Genomic DNA, 20,889 nt, shown 5'->3' with positions numbered 1-20,889 from the left:
CCTGCTCACTGTCAGACCGACCCTACGAGGTCTCTGAGTGGGACAAGGAGAAAGATGATGTTTCAGAGTTTCTGTGGGCTTGGAAGACAGACAAGGCTGTGGAGGAGGGGGTCGCAGAAAGGCTCTGAACAGGCCTCAAGGAATGGGTGGCACTGGGTTGGAGCAGTGATTCTCAGTGTGTGGTCAGAGGTCATCAGCAGCAGCTGATACCTGAGAACATGTGAGAAAGGTCCACCCCAGAACTGCTGAATCAGAAGCTGGGGGTGTGTCCAGCCACCTGTGTTTTCACAAACCTCTGGGCGACTGATGGACGGCTCAAGTCTGAAAGCCCTGAGCTAGCTGGAAAAGAAAGGGGAGGGGCATCCCACTGCCACGTGCAAGGTCAGGGGGCTGTGGAGGGAAGTAGTGGGGGTTGACATGGGAGGGGGCGTGGAACCTGACCTTGAATCTTCAGAGGCAGGCTAGAGGGTGAGGACTCGGCTCTGCAGGCCACTGGGAGTCGCTGCTGTTTTTCTGAGCAGAGGTGTGAGTGGTCTTTGTAGAGCTTTAGGAGGCTTGATGTGGTAACGGTTCAAGACAGATGACATGGAGGAAGTAGAGACTAAAGGAAGGCCACCAGACAGTGCCTCGAAGGCAGGCAGGGGCAGGCTCGAGTGCCTTCGAGTGAGCGGGGTGGAGAAGGGTTGGACTGGGAGTTTGGGATTAGCATATGCAAACTATTATATACAGAATGGAAAAACAACAAGGTCCTATTGTGTAACACAGGGAACTATATTCAATATCCTGTAATTAACCATAATGGAAAAGAATATGAAAAAGAATGTATACGTATATATATATACACGTACCTGAATCACTTTGCTGTGCAGCAGAAGCTAACACAACATTGTAAATCAACTGTACTGCAATTTAAAGAAAAGTGTCTTTGAACTCCAGGCCCAGGCTGTAAGCGGGCCTCAGAGCATAGACGGCCTTGGGGGCAGTGCCGGCATGCACCTGGCCCAGAGTTTGTGCATCCAGACCTACTTTTCTCTCCCCCTCTGCCTGGTCTTTCTCTCCCCCGAGACCACCTTTGCAATGATCTGCCCCCTCTGAACTCCCACAGCCTCCCACTCTGAACTTGACACCCCCTTGGGCACATCCCACCTTCTACCTTCGGGTGCAATGACTTGGGCTCCCACCTCTCCTCCACCACCCTGATCTCCTCTGGGTTAGAGGTGATGGTCCGGCCAGCAATGCCGCCACTGGCACCAGCTGGAGCACAGAGAAAGGTCTCGGGTTGTGTTTGGGTCACTTAAACCAAATTGAATTGAACAGAAGAGGGGAAATCACTGATTACTTTTTTCTGTACTCAACATGTTAATTCTGTTACTAAAATGGGTCATTGAAGGGTCTGTACCCACCCAAGCCTGGCCTGGATGAAGCCCAATCATCCCGTCCACGCTGCCTGTTCTTGTGCGCACCCCCCCAGGCATGCTCCTTCCTCTCTGCCCTGCTTTGCACAAGGAGGCTGACTGCTACACACCCCACACAGCGTGTCACCCCGGCTCCCTCATGCTCCAACTCCTGGTTGGGGTTGGCCACTGGGAAGCACCCACAAGAGATGGGAGGGCCGGGGAGAGAGGCGGGGGTATTTTATCCTTACTCTCTCCCGGCTCTGGGCATATTTTCTGGCAATGGCTGTATTCCCTCTCTCCCCGCTCCCTCCCCTGGCAACGGCAGCTCCTGTCAGATGGCCCCCTAACCACAGCTCAAACCCTCACTGGGTTCTAGAAACAACAGGTTGGCCCTTTCCCCTTCAAGACTCTGCCTCTTCCTACTGGTATCTGGTTCCTCAACATGCTGGTTGGGCCCCTGTCCACACCTCTTTCTGCAGATGGTCCTGAACCATCTGAGACGCATTCTGTTTCCTGTTGGGCACTGATCCATGATTAGGATGTAGCACTCAGATGGGTGCTGAGGGCTTGGTCCTCCTCGTGAGGTTCGGGGGGCAGGGGGAAAGTTACTCCTGTTACTCCATCTGCCTGAAAGAGGAACTATCTTGGACCCAACTCACGGTGGGAACTGGATAGAATTCTTTTAAACCAGGGAAATAAGAAGAGAAGAGGTCATGAAGAAGGTTTCCAGGAAAGGAAGAGGGAGGCTAGTCACGGGCGAAGTTGTTTTGCAAGTTGGCCTAGGCCGTGGAGGCACAGAGGGGAAGGCTGGGGTGAAAGTGTAGGGCAGGGCACACTGACGTCTGAGAGCGGGTCCCCCTGCCACCACCCCAGACTCACCGTGTCCTTGGTGAGCGGAGAGTGAAGGAGTCTGCAGGTGGGATAGCCCTTCCCTGGCGTCCAAAGTCAGCCTAGATGCCTGAGCAAGGTTGGGAACATTCTTGCCTCTCCTCGAGTGGTGGTCATTCTTTCTTCCCCACTCGGTGATCCTGGGGTCTGCGCAAGGGCCACCTCTCGCCACCAGCTCCCTGCGCTGCCCCAAACCACCGCAGGCCTCAACTTGATGGGGGAGGTTCTGGGTTTCCAGCCGCTGTCTGCTTTGGTGCCTGGGGCCTCCGCTGCTGCCTCAGAGAGCTGGCCTTTGATTTCCACATCCTCAGCCTCCCCAGAGGCGCTCTGCCCCGGTACAGTAGCATCCTGTACACCACAGCCCCTGAGAGCGGCTGGGAGGGCCCGCTGGTCCCCGAGGCCCTGGCTCCTCTCTCCCCCCGTTTCTCTGCTCACATCTGTGCATTCCTGCACCTATGCTTCCCCACGCTGATGCCTCCACCTTCAACTCCCTGCATCCGTGTCCCCCTTCCTCTGTGCCTCAGACACCAGGAGGTGAGTCTGGCTCTCCTGGGCTCACCTTAAGAGCCCCTTGCCTCTTCTCCTTTAGCATCCCTCCTCTCTCCAGCTGCCACTACTCTCTAGGCCCTTCTGGCCTGGAAACCGGCATCCAGACCTCTGGCAGGGATGCAGGCTTCCACAAGCCTCTATGTGAAGGGAGCCTACAGAACACAGCCTGGAGCCCAGGGGCGGATGCCGGGGAGATGGCTGCAGGCTGGACAAAGGGAAAAGGACAGGGACTTCCCTGGCGGTCCAGTGGGTAAGATTCCGCATTCCCAATGCAGGGGGCCTGGGTTCGATCCCTGGTCAGGGAACTAGATCCCATGCACATGCCACAACGAAGATCCAGTGCAGCCAAAATAAATTAATTAATTAAATTAATAAATATTAAAAAAAAAAAAGAGAGAGAAGGGAAAGGACAGATTCAGAGAAACACACAGAAGCCCCAAGGGAGGATGACGAGAGGATGGGTAGGAAAGAGGGCGGCAGGGAGAGACCCAGAGCAGCTCATTAAAGCAACAGCTGCACTTCACACAGTCCACGATCACACACAAAGCCCAGGGGCGTACAGACAAGGTAGGGGCAGAGGTTAAGCGAAGCAAATTCTGAGCAGGACACCCAAAGAGAGGCGAGGAGAGGCCAGAGTGGCGAGGCCCCGCACACCCTTGGCGCCCCGAGCCTCCCCGCCCCGGGCTGCGCTGAGGAGCGAGGCTGGGGGGGAGGAGGCGGGCGCATCCCCACCGCAGCGCCGGTCTGTGGTCCTGCAGGCGCTTTCATCTCCTCCCCATGGCCCCCATCAGCCCCCTCCAGCCCCGCCGCGGGATGCGGCCTCCACCGCACGCGCCCGGGTGCTGCTGCTCCCCGGCTTCACAGGAACTAACTTCCTAGAGACGCGGTCCCTCTAAGGGACCCTTGTGGTTCCCTGGCTGCAACCTCCGCCATCCTCTCCTTTGCTTCTGCCGCCCACGTGGGGAGAGCGGAGCCCCCCTCCTACCACAATCCCCCGAAAGGTGCAGAACAGTCCTCAGCCTCGGAGCCCACAAACCCAGGCCCCCGCCTGCTCCTCCCCGACACCCACCCTCATCAGAGGTGGTTCATTCAACCAGCGCTCACTGAGGGTCGACAGCGCGCCGGGCCCTTGGTCTCCAACTGCGTGGCGGACATCACCGTGGCCAGGATCAGGGCCCGAGGGCTGAGGGGCTTCTGCCCCAAACCGGTCGGTGGGGGGAGTTTGTATCCCAGGGGGGCCTCTTCTACCTAAGGGGCCCCACGCTGAAAGAGGGAAACAGCCCGGGGTTCTCTCTGACCTGGTCCTCTGGGAACCCTTTCATCTGAGGTGAGGAGGGCGGCCATTTTGTTCGAGCCCAGAGCCTACACAGCGCAAGAAATTGTTTGTCAGAACATGAGGTGCGTGACCTCCCCCGTCAGGTTCTACCCTCAGCCTCGCAGCCCGAAAAAGTCACGCCACAAGAGCAGGACGTTCAGGAAGAGCTCTCCCACCCAGAGTGAAATCTTTGAATTAGCGAGAATGGGGCCTATTTTGAGGAATCTGACCGTGGGGAGGGAGGCCCTTCGCCCAGAATCCAGTCAGGAAGGGAGGACAGAGGACACCCAGGGAACAGGGCTGGAGGCCAGGGAGGCCTCAGGAAAGAGGAAAGGACCCAGGGCACGGAAGTGGAAGGCTGGGGTCCTCAGGGCATCCCACTTGAGGGGATCACCTCCTGCGTGCTCCCCCACCACACACACACACACACACACACACACACACACAGACACACACACACACAGACACACACACACACACACAGACACACACACACACAGACACACACACACACACACACACACACACACACACACGCCCACCAAGCCCAGGGAGGGTCTGCAAATCTTTTTCTAATCCCCACTAGCCTCCTTTTGCAGAGCAGCTGAGACACCTAAAACCAATTCCTTAGAACCAATTTTTCTAACGATGTCGTGGCCTAAAAATACGTGTCTGTCACTCTTACAGCACGCCATGCCGAAGAGCTCCATTTCAACCCTTTCTGGGAATGTTACCTTTCAACTGCTTCATTAACCATTTTGAAGCTAATTAAAGTGGAAGTGCCTTTAGACATATTGTTCAAAAATCCTAAAAATGCACAAAGAAGTCAACAAAAGTGTAGAAACCCATAAACAGGGAGTCGATGGAGGCTACATCAATCACACAGCTTACGAACTGCTGCCAGTATGCGTTCTGGTGTGAGTTTTTGGTGATTGGGTCATTGGGAAAATTAATTTGGGGGGAGAGCTGTCTCTAGACCAGATTCTACTTCTCTTTCTCTTTTTCTTGCTTTTATTTTCTTTTCTCTTTTCCTTTCTTTTTTCTAGGCCTCCTCCCTCCTTAATATTTGTTGATTATTTTTATGTCTTTCCCATCCCTCCTTCCCTCTTGTCTTCTTTTCCCCTCTCCCTGTCTTCATCTCCTCCACTCCCCATGACTAGTGGCCTTTCTCAGCCCGGGGCACCCATTCCTTCTCTGCTCTCGGAGTCACCCTTCCGAGTCAACACCCTTCCGCTCCGGGAACCGAGCTGTGCGCCGTGGGACCGCGGAGAGAAGTGTGGCGTAATCCCCGGCCTCTGCAAGCTCCCATTTCCAAGGGGAGATCAATGCTCATGAAATGCAAGAGAAGGTGGTCAGAGCTGTGGGCAGAGACCTGGAAATCCAACACGTCTTCTGTGACATTCCTCTCCCCTTCCCCGACCCTCGGGAAGGAACAAAGCCCTGTCTGTTCCTCTTACCTCTGGGCCTGGATCTCTCTTCCCCTCTGCTTCTTGCACAGGTGTGTCTATGTGAGCGTTGGGAGCGAGAGCCCACGGGGGAGAGCGCCTGTTACTTCTGCAGAGATGTGCTCAAACGGAGAGACAGGAAGCCTGGTAGTGAGGCTCCTCCACACCCCAGGCCTGGGCCAGCCCCCAGCGTCACCACCTGGGGCTGGGGTCCCCACCCCCTGCTTCTTGGGGAAGTTGTCAAAATGAAAATGGCAAAGTCAAGGGAAAAACATCTGTAGAACCCGGCCAGAGCCCAGAGCGTCACTGCGTTTCTCATTGAGTAGCGAGAAAAAGGGTCACCGTGCTTTTCGTTGGGTGGCAAGAAAAAGATTGTATCAGTGATGCTACAGTCTGGCCTGGGCTTCAGGGAAAGCAGACGTGGGAGGCGGGGAGATAGAGGGTCTACGATAGCCGTTGTGGTCAGCCCCACACAACCCCTGGCTCCAGGGCCCTGAGGACATTTGTTCAGGGGGGGCTTCTGGGGCTCCCTCCCCAGGGGCATTATAGTTGGGCCCGTGTAGCAGAAAGGGCCTGGGCTGAGGCATTTCAGACACCCAGAGTGACCATGGACCAGGCTCCTTTCCCCTGGGCCTTCGTCTCTGGCCAACCCTCAAATGTTTCTCTCTGGTCCAGACCTCTCATGAGCGCCAAATGGGGGTATCCGTCTGCCCATTGGGTTTCTCCATTTGCATGCTCATCAGACATAGCAAACTCAATGCATCCCAAACCAAATTCATCCCCTGAATACTACTACCCTCCAAGCCTACTTCTTTTTTTTTTTTTTTTTTTTTTTTTTTTTTGCGGTACGCGGGCCTCTCACTGTTGTGGCCTCTCCCGTTGCGGAGCACAGGCTCCGGACGCACAGGCTCAGCGGCCATGGCTCACGGGCCCAGCCACTCCATGGCATGTGGGATCTTCCCGGACCGAGGCATGAACCCGTGTCCCCTGCATTGGCAGGCAGACTCTCAACCACTGTGCCACCAGGGAAGCCCCCAAACCTACTTCTTGTTCCAGTTTCCCACTCAGTGAGGGCTCCACCACCCACCAAGCTGCTCAAGCCCAAGGAACTGGGTGTAATCTCTGACTCCTTCCTCACCCGCCCCCTCCCATGTATTTATTGACCAATTCCCCCAGACGTTACCTTCTAAGCAGCTCTGACGTCTGTCCAAGTCACTCTGCCCACCACCACCACTCCAGTCCACGGTTCCATCATCATCCTTCACCTGGACCACAGCTCCTGCCTCCTCATTGGCCTCCTGGCCTCTCCATTCTACCTTCCTCCAGGCCATCCTCTGCACAGCAGCCTGAGTGGTCCTTCCAATATGCGCGTGTCATCACGGCATTCCCTTACTATGAACAAAAGTGGCTAGTTCAGCTTGCAAGTGCAACTATTAATACAAGTGTTTCTATTGATACAACCATTGTGCTTTATTTGCAGCCAAAGCACTTTCTGCTACTTCTCATTTCATAACACAGTGTACCCAAGGGTTGAGAGTTAATACAATTAATATTTATTTACTGCTTCATCAAGTGCATTCTAAAGTGAAACTGGCATTAATTTTTTCTTCTTTTTTTACTGCAAGTGCCTGGCGGTGGAGAGCACGATGACCATAGCAGGGTTTGACACCATGACCTTGATTTGTGCTAAGGCAGCAGTCTAACCCAGATTTTGCAACATCACTGTAATGTCAACGTAGTGACAAAGGTAAATAATGTCCTATTATTTTTATGAAAATGGTTTGACCTGGCAACCCCCGCTCCCCAAAAGGGTCTCAGGGACCCCCATGGGCCACACGTTGAGAATCACCAAACTGGAAAACTTGTATCCACTCTTTAGATCTTAGCTCTCTCTCTGCACAGACCTTTAGTTGTCCCCCAAATCTGTTTTCTCCTTCTTCCTTAGTAATAGAACCCTCGATTTTTAGCTGAGCTCACTGTTGCCCAGATTTCAGTGATATTTCCCAGCCTCCCTTGCAGCTGGGTATGGCTAAATGACTCGGGTTTGGTTAATGGAAGTAAGAGCAAGTGTTAGGTGCAAGCTCTAAGGCTTGTCCTTCAAGGGAGAGGGTGTGTCCTCCTTCAGGCAGGAATGCAAACATCCTTCCTGTGTACCGCCTGCCTGCTTTTCTCATTTACATGACTGAGCAGGCTCCTGTAGGCATTTAAGATCATAACCCCTGACCTGGCCCAGTTCTCTCCATTCATTGGTATATTCAACAAGTGTGCGGTGTTTAACAGCCCAAGGCACGCTGCTGGGGCCCGGGGGTGTGATGTTCAGTAAGCTAGACATGGTGACACGGACACTAAACATTTAATAATTCCATCACAACTGGATAAGTGCCACAAAGGGAGAAGCACAGAATGTTGGGACAGCTTATCATAGGGAACCTTATTGCAACTGGGAGGTTGAGAAAGGCTTCCACGGGAAGCATAGATCAGTAACCACTGGGCTCTGCTCTCAGTGAAAGAAAATTCCACATAACAGAGGCTGGAATGAGACTGAAGTTGATTTCTCCCCTGAAGGAAGCCTGGAGGCGGGTGGTCCAGAGGTGAGGGTTGTGGGGTGAGGAACAGCACACCCTCATCCTCCGCGTGACCCCTCCTCCTAGTCTGAGAAGGCTGCTCAGGCGCCCCAGTTGAATGAAGGTTCCCTTGTGGTAAGACCTCCCAGTACCCTGTGCGGCTTCTCCCTTGGAAGCACTTATCCAAGTGAAACAATTATGAAATTGTCGTTTAGTGTCTGTCTCACGGGCTACAGTGGTGACCACATCTGTCTTACTTAGCACCCAGCAGAGAGCCTGGGGCCTGGTAGACTCTTAATACTTGTCGAATACTTTTTAAAATATTAAGTTGTATTGATATTGATTGATTTTAAATATATGGTGGTAATAGATACATCCCATAAAATTTACCATTTTAACCATTTTTAAGTGTTCAGTTCTATGCCATTAAGTACGTTCATGTTATTGTACAACCTTCACCACCATCCATCTCCAGAACTTTTTCATCTTCCCCCACTGAAACTCTGTCCCTCTTAAATGCAAACTCTCTGTTCCCCCCTCCCCCCAGCCCCTGGCTGTTGAATACTTTCTGAATGAATGAATGCAGAGGGGCTAGAGAAAGGCTCACAGACTTAAATGCCTATAGGAGCCTGCTAAGCACTATAACTGAGAAAAGCTGGTAGTAAACATTAGGGAGGGGTGAAGACTGAGGTAAAAAGAGGCCCTGCCTCAGCTACTGAGGGCAGCTACTAACCACACAGCTCCAGCTGAGCTGACAGTAGAGGTTGTACCAGAACGTGAACCCAGAGTCGCCAGCTCTGCCAACATTTCAACAGAAGGTGGAAAACCAGACATTTATGTAATATCTCCTAATTTTAATGTTGGCAACTAATTTTGTGTTTTGTTCTAACACTGAATAAATCACACAAAGCATTCCAAGGGCTGGATCTAGCTCAGGGCCCACCAGTTTGCAACTGATGTACCAGATGGACGGTGTGATGCCACCCAGCTCTTGGGTCTGTGGCCTGTGAAGATGGGTTCCCAAGAACCAATGCCTCCCTCTGGGGTTTTCAAGCAGGAAAAGAAAAGGGGAAGAGACAGCAAGTTTATATTGAACATGTAGAACTGCTGTGTGCTTTATATGGTTGTGTATTTTATTTAATCCTTACAGCAATGATCGGGCATAAGTATTATTTTCCAGACCATACAGATGAGGAAACTGAGGCCCGAAAAGTTTAAGAGAATCACTAACAGTCGCAAAGCTGGTAACTACCCCTGATGGCACTAGGATTTGAACTTACCTGCTTGGCCCCTAGTCCCTGGATGGTCCCCCTCACCCTACTGCCTCTCCTCTGCAGTAAGAAAGGCTAGGAGGACTTCCCTGGTGGCACAGTGGTTAAGAATCCGCCTGCCAATGCAGGGGACACGGGTTGGAGCCCTGGTCCGTGAAGATCCCACATGCCGTGGAGCAACTAAGCCCGTGCGCCACAATTACTGAGCCTGTGCTCTAGAGCCCAAGAGACACAACTACTGAGCCCATGTGCCACAACTACTGAAGCCGTGTGCCTAGAGCCCGTGCTCCACAACAAGAGAAGCCACCGCAGTGAGAAGCCCGCGCACCGCCACAAAGAGTAGCCCCAGCTCGCAGCAATTAGAGAAAAGCCCGCGGGCAGCAACGAAGACCCAACGCAGCCAAAAATAAATAGATAAAATAAATTAAAAAAGGAAGGCCAGGATGAAGGGGGAAGGGCAAGATAGGGGTAGGTGGTTAAGAGATACAAACTACTATGTATAAAATAAATAAGCACAGGGAAATATAGCCATCATTTTGTAATAACTTTAAATGGAGTATAATCTATAAAAATATTGAATCACTATGCTGTACACCTGAGACTAATATAATATTGTAAATCAACTATACTTCAATTAAAAAAAAAAAGGTCAGGATGAGGCGGCGGGAAGTCTTCTCCCACAGCAACGGAGGGGGTAGGAGGCCAGTGACCTCATCTGGGGCTTCTGAGGCTTGGCGTCACCAGGATCCCTCACATCTAGAGAGAGATTTTCCATTTTCAAAGCACTGTCACATACATTAGCATATGCCAGACCTTTTCAGCACGTATTACTATCCTCATTTTACAGAAGAAGAAACCGAAGTTAAGCTCTCTGCCCCATTATATGACGGTAGGCACGGAGCATGGGGGTTTCCAGAAGTCTCCTGGTTCCCGAGACAAAGCTATTTTTGCCGCGTGTATTTTGTCTCCAGGCTGGAGGTGCGGGGGTAGACCGGGGGGGAGCAAGAGATGGAGGCAGAGGGTAGCCAGCACCCAGGCTGCTGACAGAGTGTTGGGGACCAGGCTGTGGGAGGAGGGGTGGGGCCGCCTGTGGAGCAGGGAGGTTGGAAGCCCCAGGTGCAGTCCTGTGGTGGCCTCCTCACCAGAGCAGCTGCAGTGGCACCCTCCACAGCCTCGGCAAAGCGGGTGCAAGTGGGGCTTGGGGAGGGGGGAGGGGGAGGGGGAGGGGGAGGGGAGGGGAGGGGAGGGGAGGGGAGAGGGGCACAGAGGCTGTTCTCTGGGAAGCAGAGTTCTGCAGGGCTGAGTCACCTCCACCCAGGCCACATTCCCCCCGGTTCCACGACCACTTTCTACAACTCCCAGAGGGTGGTTGCAAGGCCTCCCGCCCCATGGGAGGTATGAGCAGGCAAATTTCAGAGCCCAGCCTGGGCTCAGCCAGCTGGCACCTGCAGGCCCTGGAGAAACTGTCAGCCACAGAGTGGAGCAGATAGAACCCATCCCCACCCGAATCTCATTCCCTTCAAAGGTCGAACCCCACCTTGGGGTGGGCCCGAGCAGGGAAAGCTAAGCGCACCTCCTTTGGGGGAGGGGTAACAGCAGGAGCCCAGGCCTAGTACCCTGGCTGCTGCGGGAGGTGAGGCCGGGACCTTTGTGGGGCTGCCCTGCCCCGTGGAGATGAGAAGACCAGATCAGGGGTGGGGGACACACCGGCAACGGTGACCACAGGCCTGAAGGCGCACAGTATGGCCTCTTGCCTGACACGCTGGACTGGGCAAAGCTCTGGACCTCGTTTGGCCTCCAGAACTTCTGGAGGAGGCTGTCAGGTCCCTGGCAGGGCTGGGGGTGGAGGTCCTCAGAGAGGCCTCTTCCCCCTCTTGGCCTATGTCTCTTTCGGGCACTGTTCCCCACCATGATAGTGGGGTGCAACATGGCCCCCGCGATTGCTGCTGCCTTCACCTCACACCCTCATGCTGTCCCCGACACTGTACGAGCATGGGCTCTGTGGCCAACAGAAAACGGCAGAAGGGATGGCATGTCACTCTCCAGATTAGGTTGTAAAGACATGGTAGTGTTCGTCTTGCTAGGTCATGGGCAGCCCTGTGAAGAGGCCCACGTGGGGAGAGACCAACGCCCCTGGCGGGCAGCCACCTGAGGGAACTTTTCACCACCAGATCCTCCAGCCCAGCCCAGCCTTCAGATGCCTACAGCCCTGGCCCAAATCGTGGCAGAAACCCCCGTAAGAGACCCGCACCAGAACTACTCAGCCAGGCTGCTTCCAGATTCCTGAACTTGTTAGATAATATCTTTACTCTCTTACATTACTGCGTTTGGGGGTGGTTTGTTACGTAGCAGTAAATAACTAATACACCCCCTTCCCTTTTTTTTGGCTGTGCCGCGCGGCTTGTGGGATCTCAGTTCCCTACCAGGACTTGAACCCAGGCCACAGGGGGGGAAAACCCGGAATCCTAACCACTAGGCCACCAGGGTGCTCCCCTCCCTTCCTTTTTAACGAGGACCTAAGACGATTCCCCCTCCCCACAACCCCCATGAGCTCCCTGCCTCCTTGCCACCCTTTCCCCTCCAGGACCCCAACCTGGAATGTCAGTTTGCAGATAAACTTGGTGAAACAGGATGGATTGATCTCACTCCCTGGACCCTAAGAGGACACGGAAAGGGCTGGAGGTTCTCTTGCTGGATGGGGAGTGGGGTTCAGGGCCAGAGAGGCAGGAGCAGGAAAGTGACCCTGCCCCCAGGAGAGATCCCACAGAGACAGGCCGAGAATTAATCAAAGGAGCACCGTATACACAAGCCCCCTGCCCCCATTTCCTTCCGCTCTCTGCTCTTCTCTTCCTCAGTGGGTGGAGGAACAGGTGGCCTCTGTCCCCTCCCTGTCCCCTTTGTGCATGAGCGCGGGGACGTCCCTGCACAGAGCCTGTGCATCCTCAGTGACTCCTCTCAGAAGCCCAAAGGGCAGAGGGTGTCACCTCGTAGAGAGGAAGAATGTCACCCACAGAACTTTCCAGGAAACCCCTGCTCCATTAAAGCCTGGTGGCTTTCACCACGGCCGTGGAGAGCAGGCTGTGGGCAGAGCTAAGGAGTCTCCTTGGCAGCGCCCCTAGCCCACAGCAAAGGGGGTAGATGGTGCTTTGAAGGCCGCTCAGAGGGGCTTCAGGCCTTCCCTTACAGTGCGACCGTCCCTGGCGAGCCCCAGAGCCTCCTTTCTGTGCCCCTGTGTCCCTGCCTATGACGAGACAAGGGTCACCACCATCCTAAGGCTGGGAACCTCAGATGGCCTCAAATGGGTCATTCCGGCCCCTCCCCGCCAGGGCTCTGCACGGAACGGAGGTGCTCCTCTCCCCATTCTGTCCCCAAGTCTCTGGCCATTGTGTCTCCACGGGGCAGGTCTTCAGCTTCATGGTTCGTGTCTGTGTCACTGCACACAGCACACAGGCTCGGGGGACAGTGGCAGGGCCTTTGCCACATCCTGTGTCTGTGCACCCCCCCATTGGCGCCTGTAGACCAGCTCCCACCCACTTGCAGTGTGTTCTCCCTCCAGTCCAGGGTGACAGCTCCCTCAGCCCAAGTCCAGAGCCCTGCAAACACTGCAGGCGGAGGGCTGGGTCCCTGTGTGTGTGTGTGTGTGTGTGTGTGTGTGTGTGTGTGAGTGTGTGTGAGTGTGTGTGTGCTCTGCTAAAGCACCGTCTGCCCCACCCAGAGAAATGTTCCCTCCTAGAGAGACAGACAGACAGAGCAAGGAGGCGATCAGGCTCGTGGGTCTCCTCCTCCTTCACGAATGGATGCTCAGCACACCCACAGATTTCGAAGCCCTCGTATTATCCCATATCTGCACAACCCCTTTGGGTGCATTATCCTCCTGGTCCCATTTCGTAGATGAGGCAACTGAGGCTCAAGGAGACGAGCTCTGGTCACATCAGCACAGCCGGGACCAGAAGCCAGGGGTCCGGACTCCTGAGGCGTTAGCAGCAGCCAGGGTCTGGGTGTCTGTTCTCTTCCCCACGTGGGGCACTTTGTCCCCAGGACTCCCCTGTGTCAGACTTGGATCATAACTTTGCCAGGGCCAGGGTGATCTGTCCTGAGGGTGTACAGGGCGGGAGACAGTTGCTGGGTGCGCTCTCATGCGCGGACCACGGAGAGTGCAGTCACAAAGGTAGAGCCAGCCCACGGGGCATCGGGGCTGCCTGGTCCCCGGTCCCCACACTGCTAATCTGCCTCAGCCTGCCCTGTGACCCTGTGGTGTGTGACAAACAGAGACCACTGGGTGGCAGTGTGCGCTCGTGCCTGCGACCAGACAGGTCGCCCAGGGCTGCGGAATATAGGGGTGAGGCGGAGGCTGCCACCCAGAAAGGTTGCGAGACCCCATCTCGGGAGGACTCGACCCGGCAGGGCTGAGTGTGTGTGTGTGTGTGTGTGTGTGTGTGTGTGTGCGCGCGTGTGTGCGTGTGTGCGCGCGTGCGTGCGCTGCCGCCAGAGGGCCAAGGACAGTGCTGAGGTATGGCGTGCGTGGGGTGGGCCTGAGGGCAAAATATAAAGGAAACCGGGCAGCCGGAGCAGCGTGAGCAGAAGGACGGAGGAGACGGCTGGAGGGGTGAGGCGTGAGGGGTGAGGGCTGCCCGGACCTTCAGGGAAACGACTCCCCAGGAGAAAGAAAGAGCAAGACAGACACCAGGAAGAAAGAATCACGAAGAAACCAGGAACGGAAAAGGGGAAGATGCATGACTGCCTGGGGAAAGTAGGTCAGAAGGCCGGGGTGTGAGAAGGGAGCCCAGAGGCTGGGGAGAGGCAGAACCTTCCCTGGGCAAGAAGGGGCCGGACTCAGGCTTGCTGCTGACGGGGAGTTTATTTGCACTGAAGTGCGGAGATGCAGGGGCTGCCCGGCTCCAGCTCAGGGCTGCTTCAGCTGCGGCTGCGGCTCCGGATCCTCTGTCTTGCCCTGAGGCTGAGGTGGGTGAGTCCCATGCTCTAAGGCAGAGAATCTGCTTGGTCGCCACTGTGGGAAGACAGACACAGAGGGTAGGAGGAAGAGGAGGGGGAAGGGAAAGGGAATAAGCTATTCCTTCCCAGGCCCCTCCCTGCCCATATGGTCCCAGGCCTTCCCTCAGCCCCTCCTTTGGTTCCTTCAGGCACAAGGGGTCCCTGGAGTGCAGAGGCTCATGGAGAGGGGGCTCTGAGGGCAAGTTCAGGGGTCAACCTTGCTCATCTACGTGAGGAAGGGGTGCCAGACAGCACACCGAGGACTGGGGAGGGGGGCTCCCGGCTCACCCGTCTTCTCCGAAGGTGAAAGCTAAAGGCTCCAGTCACCAACACGAGGAGGAAGAGGATCCCAAGGATGAGGAGAGGAAGGTGGCCTGTTTCCCAGGCCCCCGGGGCTCCCCCGGAACGTTGGGCGCCTACGGAGAGAGGTCAGGATTGCAAGAGCCATAGGGTCATGGCCGGAAGGACACCCTGCCACACCCCCACATGTTACCGGCAATGAGACCCGGAGAGTTTAAGGCGCTCGTCCAGGGTCACTCAGCTAATTATTGGCAGAAGTGGGTCAGGCCTAGACAGGAGCTGGAGGTCAGCTCCCTGACTGGAGAGAAAGAGCGAGCGTGGTGTGGGGAGGAGGTCTGGAAGTGGGATGGAGGTGACTGGTCTGGAGTTGGGGCTATGGCGCTGTGGGGTCTCGGACCTGGGCGGGACAGCTCAGCGAGATATACGGCGGTCCCGAGAAGCCTCTGCCCCTGGTACAGACGGCACTGCCAGGGCTGAGAAAGGAGCCTGGCCTCCGGCATCAGCAGCCAGGGGCCTGCGGAGGTCCTGCGAGACCGCTCGTCCAGGGGGCTCCACACAAAGTGTTCTCGTCCAGATGCCGGAGTCACCTCACAAAGCAGTTTTCTCAGGTTGCCAGGTGATCCGTGGGATTTGGGAGTCACTGAAAAAATTAAAGGGAAGAGATCTTTGGGGGCCCCGACCCCCTTACATGAAAGCCTAGGCCCGACCCCCAAGTCTCACTTGCCTTGACTCACCTGGGCTCTGATTGGGTGAGGTGGAGGGGAGGAGATCAGGGTCATGGCCACATTAATCTTATCAAGACAAAGCTCTGGTCAGATCACTCTGCTGCCCCCAAACTTTCCAGGCTCCCTACTGCCTTCGGGGGACGGCCCGAAGGATCGCGTGACAAAGATTTCAGATTCCTTTCCATGACTTTCTACTCAAACGCTCAGAACCCCTCCCCCATCGTTCAGGTGAGCTGGCCTCCCGGAGACCTTGCACTTTTCCTGCTTCCATGCTGTGGCTCACATCTGTGTCCCCCAAATGCATTCTAGCCCCATTTCTGAATGTCTAGAGAACAGATCAACCGATCTAGGGACAGAGCATCTCGAAGCTGTGCGGCGGGGATGGGCAGGAGGAGAAAATCGATGAATGGCCTGGAGCTGAGCATGGCGTACAGGCCCCTGAAGGTTTGCTGGCACAGACACCTGAGTTCAGCCCCAAGTCTGGCACTTCCCAGCTCTGTGACTTTGGGAAAGTTCCTTCTCTGTAAAACAGGGACAACAATCTCTCTCCCATTGAGGTGTCATGCAGATAGCTTGGAAAACTGACTCGACAGTGGACCCTCAGGAAGACCTTGGACAGAAAGAACTGGTAGGCTGTGGTAACTGACTGGGAAGGAGGAAGTTGAGGATGAGTAGGACACGAGTGGCTGACGGGAAGGTGACTTAGCAAGAGGATTGGGTGCGAGGAAAAGATGGGGCTCAGAGTGAGGCTGAGGTGTGGGTGCCATATCTACGTAGAGATCCCTGGGAAGCAGGTGGAAATCCAGCACTGGGCTTCAGGAGGTGTGTCGTTGGCAGATTCATTTATTCATTCAACCAATGTCCATTATTAAGTGCCTACTTTGTGGAGCTATTTAGTGGCGTAGGTGAGTACGGCAGACACAACCAAGCGGTGATAGTTACCGATCAATCAACACATACCTTCCGAGTTTGTTTAGTTTTTTCTTCTATGTTTGTTTTATACTGTCTTGAAAAGCCCTCGCTCAGTAAATATTTGCTGACTAAGGGACGGATTTATTCATTCCTCCCCAATCCAGGCCACTTCCTGCGACTTTAACCCAGGCCCTGGCTCCAAAGTGGACACGGGTTCTTGAACTATATTCCACTTCTCTTGAACCATTCAAACTTCTGCCACCTCTCCTTCTAACTTCTCTGACCCTCCCCCCAATTCAGAGCAGGGGAGTCCCTTACGGAAGAGTGGAACATTCATCCAGTGACTCAGGGGAGGTTTTCAGTTTCTGTTCGTTATACGGGGGCGAAAAAACAGGAGGCCACAAGGGGCATCCCCCTGCAACTTGTGCCCAGTGGCCTGGCATCATGAGGCGGACTTGCCCAGTCTTTGCCCAGCTAGCCTTCCCTTCCTGTCCTTTCCCACATGGGGCTGACCTGTGATGACTGCCAAAGTGACAGTGGCAGTGAGCTGCTTCCCCTGCAGGTGGACGCCGCAGGTGTAGGTCCCAGCCTGGGCCTGGCCCACAGCCTCTAGTAGAAGGGTAAAGTTGCCATGGTCTCCAGCCACCAGGAGGTCAGGGCCTCCCCCAGGAGGGGTCCATGTGGCAGTGAGGGAAGACTGGGTCTCCACACCCAGAGGCAGGTGGCAGGGCAGCTCCACCCTGGAACCAGCTCCAGCGTATACTGTCAGAGGGACTGGGGGCTCCAGGCCTGCAAAGAAAAGGGAGCCCCAAGTTACAAAGGGGCTGGAGCGCTAGGTCTGCAGGGAAGGGAGGAGGAAGGGTGAAGGAGGTGGTCCAGCTCTGAAGAGTGCTAAGGAGCAGAATAAGGTGGATGAACTGCGGGTGCTCAGAACCCCCGAATGTGCGTGGGCCAATAGGAGACCAAAGGGCGGCAAGTGAGGCTGGATGACCAAGGGAAAAGCTAGAAGGGAAAAGCCGCTGAAAGGCTGCAAAGAGAAAGAGAAAGGACTGGGACAGTGAGGCCCAGAGCAATCACAGGTGCCATCAGCTTGGTTTGGGGGCTCATAAGCCCGGGGGAGGTGACGGGGGGAAGGGGGGGCAGGAAGGGATTGTGGTCAAGTGTGAACGCAGACTGGAGGAGTTACCCAGAACAGTGAGGCTGTACGTGGTGGAGACATTGAAGCCATCTCTGTAGGTGAGGATGCAGCCCCAGGTCCTGGAGTCCAAGGGGCTGACATGGGGCAGGAAGAGGAAGTTTCCGGCTAAGAGGTGATGGGGGGACTCCTGAACGGGGACTCTGCCTGGGTCCCGGAACCAGTGCACAGAGGCCGGGAGATCAGGGCGGCTGAAGGAACAGTTCAAAATGACGGAACTGGAGGTCCACAGAGACCCGAGGGGGCTGGCAGTCACTGCGCAAGGACAGAGAAGGTTGATCAGGCCCACTTTCCCAACACATCAGGCCAGCTAAGCTGGAAGCTCCTGGAAACAGGCACCTGGCTGTAGATCTCATTGTCTTCTCTCTCCCAACCGTCCTCCCACCCACCCAGCCCAGGGCCTGGCCCCGGAGGTGCTTAAAATGCATACCCAGGAGTCCCCTGCCTACTTCCCCTGCCCCCTGCCTCCAGTTCACTGGGCTTGGTCTACGCTTCCCCTTCTCCAGGCCTTGCTTGAGGATCCCCACTAAGGCCACCTCGAGCTACAGACTACAGATGTCTCAACGGAGTCACTCCAGCCCCGTGCTCCCCCCTCGAAGGGGTGCATCCCCTCCTCCACCCTGGCACTCCCGCTGTGGGTCGGGGAGGGGAGCTCGAGGGGTGATACGATCTCTCCACCCGGCCCTCCCTACACACACGTGCTTCTCCGGGGGCACCTTCCACCCCGCAGGCAGGCTCGCCGGCCCCTTCCGCCCCTCTGCTCGGGGCTCTCCGGCAGGGCCTGGGACGCATCCTTAGAAGCACAGCCAGCCTCTGCGCAGCCCTTCCTGCCTCCGGGGCGGCGGGATATGGGGCGCCCTCCTCCTAGCCCCGTTCCCCCCTCCGTGCCCACCCCCCGCCACACCTACCCGCCGCCTGGCCCACGCGCAGACGGAGGCGGCAGGCGAGAGCGCGGTCCCCGAGGCGCACAGCGGCGTGGTACTCGCCGGCGTCGGCGCGTCGGGCCGGGCGCAGCCACAGCGAGAAGTCCCCGCGCTGGAGGCCGCGCTCATCCAGCTGCACGCGGGGCTGCAGGGGCGGCCTCCCGACGCGCAGGCCTCCGGGAGCCAGCCTAAGCACCGTGTAGCGGCGGGGCCCCGGGCCCCGCGGGGAGAGCGCCGCGGGCTCACTGGGCGGGAGAGAGATGGGACTGAGAAATGCGAGGGGAAGAAACCCCGGGGAAGAGGCCGTCCAACCACACTTTGAGGATGAGGAAGCCCACCCAAAGGAAGATCTCTGGACTGCTAACCGTCCCGTCCCCCGCTCCGGTTGGCCAGCACCATCCACTACCGGAGACAGGCAGGCGTGCTGGGGGACGCAGGTGTGAGGGAGGCAGGCTGCGGAGGAAGGGCGGGGAGGGGGGCGGGGGGCGGCAGGGGAGGCTGAGCCACTGGCTTCAGAGGGACTGACAGCTCGGGGGGAGAACACAGAGGGCTGGCTTGGGCCCGGGACTGGAAGTCTGCACGCCTTTACGGCTGGAGCTGGGGGTCTTGCTGCTGCAGTCTGGGGTGCCTACCTGTCTGGTAGATGCTGCCAAGTGACTTGTCTTGTTCGCAGAAGGCTGAGGTCCTGGAGGGGGATTGTGGGGCTGCAGGGGAGCTGGGCAGGAGCCCCCTCCTGGGCCCACACCACCGGGACCTCTGCCCCAGGGTCTGGAGCCTCCACTGGGGAGGAAAAGAGAGGCCAAGGGGAGGGGCCGTGAGCCAAAAGACTTCAACGCAGAGAAGGAGCCTCAGTGTTTTCTGAGGGAGAAACAGGGCTGAGGGAGACCTTGGGTTTCTGCCCCTTCCCTGCCAAGGGGGAGACCTAAGAGAGGCTTTGGGGGCTGAAGGACTGCCCCAAGAAAGGCGTTAGAAGAATCCACCCAATCTAAGGGCCTTGGCATCTCTGTGTGGTCATCGAGAAATCCCTCCTCACCCCCTGCTGTGGGTCTGGAGGTCAACCCTCCCAGAGGGTGGTCCCCACCTTACCTGCAGCTGCCCACAGCAGTTGCAGAAGCAGCCAGACCGGGAACCGAGCCTCCCACATCTCCTCTGAGCCCTGGGCCACACAGCCCTCCAAAGGGAAGAGGTCAGAAAGTGGGGAAGGACTGATGTTCAAGAGGGGTTCTGCAAAGAGGGTGTTGGAGAAAGAGAATCTAGAAAAAGAGGAATGGAGGCCTGGAGAGAGAGGGAGGAACCAACGACCAGGGGCTGGAATCTAGAGGAAAGCCCGGCAGATCGGGCAGCCGGAGGGTGCGGTCAGGGATGGGGTGGGGGTCCCGGGGGATAGGGCAGGGTGCTGGCAGAGAGCAGAGTGGAGGTAAGGTGGCTGTCTTGAGCTAGAGGCCCTTCTGCTGCTCCCAGGGCCCTGGCCCCTGTCCTTCTGTCTTCCCTCCACCTTTCGCACTTCCCCTCCCCGTCGCCCCCCCCAGCACCCCAGGGCTCACGGTTTCGCTTCGCAGTGGAAAGTCTGAGGGGGCTGATTCCCAGCAGCATTACCTCCACCCCTGTGATGGCGCTCCCCTTGTTTATTTCCTCAGTCCTGGGTGTCCCCACCGCCCTCTCCACTCCTCCCCCACCCTCCTGACTGTTCTCTTTCCTGAGGAACTTCTGCCCTTCTCTTCTGCCTTGAACTACCCACTTGCCCATCTCTGAGCTGCCTCCCCAGGCCCCAGTCATACGTTCTTGGCAAGTTCTTTCCTTGGTACTCATCCCCTCCCTTATTCCCTTACCTTCCCAGAACTTCATTACCCTCGTCTACCTGTCTCCCCACCCATCCAATGACTCCTAGAAGCTCTGCTGTACCCTAAGAGATGGTAGGTCTGAAGAGGGGCACCCCACACACAGGGAAAAGAATAGCTACACTGTCTTGTGCCTTCATTATGTGCTGGGCATTGTAGTGGGCACTTTGTGTGCAGTAACTCATGAAATCTAATATTATCCCCCATTGTACACATGAGGAAACTGAGGCAGGCTCAGAGATTAAAGGTCAGGTAGGGAGTGTGAAGACAAAAGCTGTGTGTGTGTGTGTGTGTGTGTGTGTGTGTGACCCTGACCCCGGGTGAGTTACAGGTGTCTTCTCATCTTTGGGGATGAATGGTATCAGTGAATCACACACACCCCTCTACAGCTCAGACCTCTGTGTGATCAGCAGGCTCTCCCAATCCAGAGGCTCTGAACTAGGAGAGGGCAAGGGTGATATGGAAAAATGCAGACATCTTGCAGCAGGGATCCTGCCTCGGGAAAACCTGAGGCAGAACTAGGGAAGGAAGGCTGAGGCCAGAGGGGAACTCCTCCCCACGCCACCCAGCCTGCG

The 20,889-nt window shown here is 56.2% G+C and overlaps 1 protein-coding gene across 1 annotated transcript; it reads right to left on the bottom strand.

The window, feature by feature from the left end:
• Positions 1–14,025: 14,025 nt before the first annotated feature.
• LAG3 (lymphocyte activating 3) lies at positions 14,026–19,980 on the bottom strand. Its single transcript, XM_060024205.1, has 8 exons — positions 19,563–19,980; positions 19,109–19,256; positions 18,462–18,721; positions 17,545–17,808; positions 16,872–17,147; positions 15,119–15,361; positions 14,710–14,837; positions 14,026–14,437 (listed from the first exon to the last, which is right to left on the bottom strand). The coding sequence occupies exons 1-8, from the start codon at positions 19,618–19,620 to the stop codon at positions 14,333–14,335; spliced, it is 1,482 nt and encodes a 493-aa protein (XP_059880188.1). The 5' UTR covers positions 19,621–19,980; the 3' UTR covers positions 14,026–14,332.
• Positions 19,981–20,889: the final 909 nt, after the last annotated feature.

The sequence above is a fragment of the Delphinus delphis genome, chromosome 11, assembly GCF_949987515.2.
Source record: "Delphinus delphis chromosome 11, mDelDel1.2, whole genome shotgun sequence".
NCBI classification, from domain to species: domain Eukaryota; kingdom Metazoa; phylum Chordata; class Mammalia; order Artiodactyla; family Delphinidae; genus Delphinus; species Delphinus delphis.
Note: the sequence above shows the minus strand (reverse complement) of the source record. Positions and strands in the feature narration are given on the sequence as shown.

What these genes read in the sequence shown, in the direction of transcription:
- LAG3 (XM_060024205.1), bottom strand. Translation starts at nt 19,620, where the DNA reads ATGTGGGAGGCTCGGTTCCCGGTCTGGCTGCTTCTGCAACTGCTGTGG. An exon ending in CACTTTGGCAGTCATCACAG is followed by an intron (nt 15,362 to 16,871) that starts GTCAGCCCCATG and finishes TAATTTTTTCAG; the next exon opens with TGACTCCCAAATCCCACGGA. An exon ending in CGCTGAGCTGTCCCGCCCAG is followed by an intron (nt 14,838 to 15,118) that starts GTCCGAGACCCC and finishes CTCTCTCCGTAG; the next exon opens with GCGCCCAACGTTCCGGGGGA.